This window comes from Branchiostoma floridae, chromosome 6 (genome assembly GCF_000003815.2).
Source record: "Branchiostoma floridae strain S238N-H82 chromosome 6, Bfl_VNyyK, whole genome shotgun sequence".
Lineage (NCBI taxonomy): Eukaryota > Metazoa > Chordata > Leptocardii > Amphioxiformes > Branchiostomatidae > Branchiostoma > Branchiostoma floridae.
The window spans coordinates 735,004-740,232 of NC_049984.1; the positions used below are offsets into that span (position 1 = coordinate 735,004).

The following is a 5,229-nucleotide window of genomic DNA, read 5'->3' on the forward strand; positions in this document are numbered from 1 at the left end:
CTCCGGATGATGACGTCACCTTTCAGGTACGTATCGGATGTCGCACCCACGTGACGATGACGTAATCATAAGTGCTGTCCACCATGCTGAATGGTTGAACCTGGAAGTTGGTCGGTAAGTTGTAATTTGCAAGTGTGATTACATTCGCGTCATTGTGACATCATGCAAATGCATTTACGTGTTCAACCAATCAGCATGGTGGCAGCGACTTTTTAAATACACTATCAGAAGCATGTGTTGCAATTTCAATAAATGCTTTTCATTGAGGTCATGAGGGAAGAGGCAAGGGTCAGAGAAAGTATATAACAGAGATACGGTTTACATCGTTTAGAGTCTTATAATTCCTATAATTCTATATAGTATTACACAATTTTCATTCATACAAAATACATGATAGAAACTGCGACATGATTCACATCCGTTCATTTTCGTTCCATGTCAAATTCCATTTGTATTGTCCTAGCAGGGCTAGCCACAGGCTAGTTGGGCAGCCCTGGCTGTTTGTGCTGAACAGCAGAAACGACAAATGAAATAAACCCGTTGTATTCCCCACCACAGGAACCCGTTTGTCTACTGCAGCTCCCCAAATGCTCCCAGCCCAGACGAAATGGGTCTCAAACCAAAGTTTTCCATCTGCACCACCAACCTGTGTCTGCTGCCGGACGCATGCGCTAGGTGAGAGACCTACGTTGCCATGGGCACAGCTTCCCCATCTTCATCACTATCATTTTTTTCACTTACCTCTAGACTAATTCTCATGAATTCTCATCGGTCTTTTGGTTGTTTTTGCTGAAAGCAAATGTTCGGGTCCAGATTGTTTTAGTGTTTTCTTTTTTTGTGGTGTTTGCTATGTCTTAGAAATTCTCTAAAGAGCCGAAAAACACATCACTAAAGAGATATACATGTAGAAAACTATACAAGCGAGATCTAATAAACAAACTGCTTCGAGATAACATGTATTTCAAAACCTAACGTACTTATCCATAAGGATAGGAAAGTTTGCAGAAATCAATTTGGCACAAAACGTTTGTTACATTCAGCTTTGGCAATCATACTTCCGTTGTTGAGGGCGCCAATATTTCCTTCATGTGACTTAGTCAGGCAAACAGATCCGGTGTTCATTTCATCACAGTAATATTGAGTTCTGTTTGTTGGGAAAATCAATCGCTACACTGCTCTAATCTAATCGATACACTGCAATTGTGCCATGTTCAGTTGGGAACCTGGGAACATAACATGCCCTGTATTCTATGTCGGCAGGTCATGCCCTGATGATGTATTCTATCACTGAATGCTGAATGTTGATCTGCAGGTTCAATAACCTGAGTGACGGCTACTGGCGGGCGGGGGAGATCGCCTCCCGGATCGTCGCCTCCCAGCGGCGCGGGACCCCCACCTCTTTGAATTCCTCCGCCCACAACCCCTCCAAGCGTCGGGGTAACCTCAACCCTCCCTCCGCCCAGAACGGCCGGCCAAATGGCGGCATCCACGGGGAGACTTCCTACAACCTGCGGTCCCGGAAGGGCGGCTGGCCCGCCCATCAGCCGCCCCAGTACATGCTACCGCCAGACGGGCCCCTTCCCGCTGGGAGGGGACAATTCGCACACACGGTAGACAGACCCGTTCCCGCCGGGAGAGAGCGGTTCGCACACACGGTGGAGTCCCAGTTCCCGGAGCACCTGGACTTCCTCTGCTGCCAGGAGGTGTTCGACCAGGACGCGACACGAAGGCTGGTTGCAGGGCTACGGCAGCACTTCGGTCACGTCATTTACGATCCAGGTTAGCAATTTGCTATCTTAAAACATTTGTCAGAACACTGACTCTACCTGTTTCCAGCCACAGACACCACGACTGATCTTATGTACTCGCCACAAATGTCATATGGCTGACTCCTTTCCTGCCAAAACACAGTAACTTTTTCCCGCCCAAACGCCACTACTGACCCCGATTGCCGCCAAACCGCCATGACTGAGCCAGTTTCGGGCCAAAACGTCATGACTGACCTTTTTCCCGCCACAAATGCCGTGACTAACCCTTTTTCCGCCGAAACGCCATGACGTCTATTGGACAGCTGAATTTGTCTTCCTTCCTATTTTAGGGTATAAAAGATCACTTTAGTGTCACTGACGAAAATAAACTAATGGATGTTTGTTGAAACGTCTGACCGTTTCTGAAATCATATCCAGTTGCTTGAGTAACTAAGCAGCCTTTTGGCACATGACTGTTCCTGTTTCCTGACGCCATTATAATTACTAACCCTGTTCCCGCCCCTCCCCAGGCCGGTGGAGCTGGAGCACGAATCTGTGGGCCTTCCACAGCGGACTGCTATTCGCCAGCCGCTACCCGGTTCTCTCCGCCGAGTACCGGCCCTTCTCCTCCGCCCGCAAACAGGACAGGTGGGCAGCCAAGGGCGCGCTCATGGTCAAGGTACGGACGGGCCAGTTGGGATTCATTTGCTAGCCTGGCATCCAGCCGTATTGTAGCTCAAGTCTCTTCTGTCCTCTCCGCAAATTATATACCAGGCTAGTCATTTGTACCAAGCTGTGGCCATTTGCACATCATTCACCTGTATTTGCGGGGTAGCCTATTGTCCATCCATTATCTTTAAAAACAGGGTACAAGTATTTAGAGGTATCAAGGCCGCAAGGGATTCAAATTATAATTATAACGAGGGAAGCATGAAGTTGTTATGAAAAAAGGACATGACTACCATCGAAAAGTTGCACACATTATTTCCAATTATTTCCAAGCGTAATTTGCTCTCAAACTACATAACACAAGAGTTGGGTGCAGCTATTGTATTTCTTGATGTAATTTTATTCCATATCCAGGTGTTCCTTGGAAGGACCCAGGACGGCCAGGATGCAGTGGGGTACATCACCACCACTCATATGCAGTCCTACCAAGGTACCACTGCGATACCATTCATTCATTCATTCATTCATTCATTCATTCATTCATTCATTCATTCATTCATTCATTCACGTCATCAAACATAAATTGAAATTTCAGCATCTGTCAAATATTGCTGAAAGTCGTTTAATGGCAACCTTTTGTTGCAATAAAAGTGCACTAAAGAGCCATTTAACAAACATTGTGTTTTCTGACCAGCTGTGCAAATGATTTTCATCCTCCTACACAGGGACATGCATCCAACAGCGAGACCTGCCTGTCTGGATGTACCCTGCTTTCTCAACCGTCAACCTTAGTTTCTGACCACCCTGCTTGTAAATATTCATGAGCTTACCCTTATATATGCGAGACCCCTTTTGAAAAATGAAAGGCTATTCGCTGAATGGCTGACAGCTGATTTGGGGGGGGATGTCCACAGGAACTGAGGGTGATGGTTGAGAAAGCAGGGTACATCCAGGCAGGTGGTTTCGCAGTTGGATGTCCCTGCGTAAGAGGATGATGACTGGCCTGTTCACCGCAGGGCCGTTTGAGATCCTTCCTCGCCAGCTGGATGAGCTGATGACGTGGACGGAGAACTTCCGGCGCAGGACGCTGGGCGATGACGTCATCCAGGTGTTCGACATCCTGTGCGGAGACTTCAACTTCGACAACATGTCACCAGGTAATGAAGGAAATGTATCCTGCATCCGTGTTACTTTCAATCAACTTGGGATGTTTCCTCCAACACCAAAAATATGCTTTTTGGGGGGCAACTGTCCCACTTGTTTGACTCCAGTAGCAGGTCAAACATGCCTGGGAGTTTGTACCATCCCTCCGCCTGGGAGGTGACCAACCTTGGAAACTGATGAAGTTCTAGTATGAAAGATGTAGAAGGCAGTTTCATGTTTTTCTCATATTTTTCCCCATCCCTGTTCCATATGAAAATCAAACTTGTCACTCTGTAGATCTAATTTTCCTATGTTTGTTTCTCCAGGTGAGAAAACCGCTCGGGAACACCCGCTGATGGGGAAGTACGTGGACGTTTGTAAGGAAGCACCAGGCAGGGACAAGCCGTGGACGATAGGTAGGAATTAGCCTCCTTCGGAGCTGGCTTTATTTTATTGGGGGGGGGGGGGGGTTAAGGTTAAGGTTTGGTTAGGGCTAAGGTTTGAAGGTTACGTCAGGGTTAAAATTAGGTTTACCTCTGCTCCCTTCCGTGTGTACGGAGATGCGGCAGTGCACGTTTTGGGAGACTTCCATTTCCACTCCGGAGGGTTAGTGTTAGGATTAGGGTTAGGGTTAGGTTAAGGTTTAAGGTTAGGGATAGGGCTAGGTTAGGGTAATGGTTAAGAGGCTCTGTCTGTAAAAACCAAGCATAGGGTGGCCAACTTTTTCTGATTTTGCTTGGTTTTTACAGACATCAGCTCTTAAGGTTTACCTCCGTTCCCTTCCTTGTGTCCAGGTACGGAACTTCGGCAGTGCACGTTCTGGGAGAGCTCCATCTCCATCCGTAAGGTCAGGGTTAAGGTTAGGGTTATCATTAGGGTTAAGGTTAGGTCAGGGTTAAGGTTAAGGTTAATCTCTTTTCCCTTCCGTGTGTCCCAGGTACGGAGCTGTGGCAGTGCACGTTTTGGGAGAGCTTCATCCCCATCCGGGTGTCAGGGTTTGAAGGTTATGTCAGGGTTAGGATTAAGCTTTTCCTCTGTTCGCTGATATTGTTCTCAGGTACGGAGCTACAGCAGTGCACGTTTTAATAAGTGAGGTTTCCATCTTCACTCCGGAGGGTCAGGGTTAAGGTTAGGTCAGGGTGAAGGTTAATCTCTTGTCCCTTCCGTGTGTCCAGGTACGGAGTTGCGGCAGTGCACGTTTTGGGAGAGCTCCATCTCCACTGCGGAGAAACTCAGGGCATCGCTCCGGAGCAGGCGGGCGCAGGCGCGGTACCTTCTGGACTGTGACGTCACGGACGCCAACATGGACATGGTGTGGAGCGTGCCGGAAGTGCCGGGGGAGGAGGCGGAGGTTCCCGCCATGGCAGGGCGGCGCCGGATCGATTACGTCATGTACCGGAGTGACGAGGGACGGGGGGACGTGGTGAGGGACACTTTAATAATACTGTTTGAATTAGAAAATAACTTGAGATACACGTCTCTAAAATATGTATGGTGTAAGGAAAATGCTAAGAGGTTATGATCATCGTCACAGCTGCCAGACAATCAGAAACAGCATAAAGCACCAAATATGCATACAAAGTGCTACTGAACACTGACATGGTAAACATGAAACCTTTTACTGTATGGTTTATCACTACGTCTTACAGACACAAATGATTGTAAAGGA

The 5,229-nt window shown here is 47.7% G+C and overlaps 1 protein-coding gene across 1 annotated transcript; it reads left to right on the top strand.

Moving 5' to 3' along the window:
• The first annotated feature begins 6 nt into the window (after nt 1-6).
• On the top strand, nt 7-5,082 carry LOC118417396 (sphingomyelin phosphodiesterase 5-like). The gene is made up of 8 exons (XM_035822952.1): nt 7-26; nt 559-675; nt 1,313-1,779; nt 2,279-2,427; nt 2,832-2,907; nt 3,434-3,574; nt 3,887-3,976; nt 4,736-5,082. Exons 1-8 carry the CDS (start codon nt 7-9, stop codon nt 5,080-5,082), a joined length of 1,407 nt encoding a protein of 468 aa, XP_035678845.1.
• The last annotated feature ends 147 nt before the right edge of the window (nt 5,083-5,229 follow it).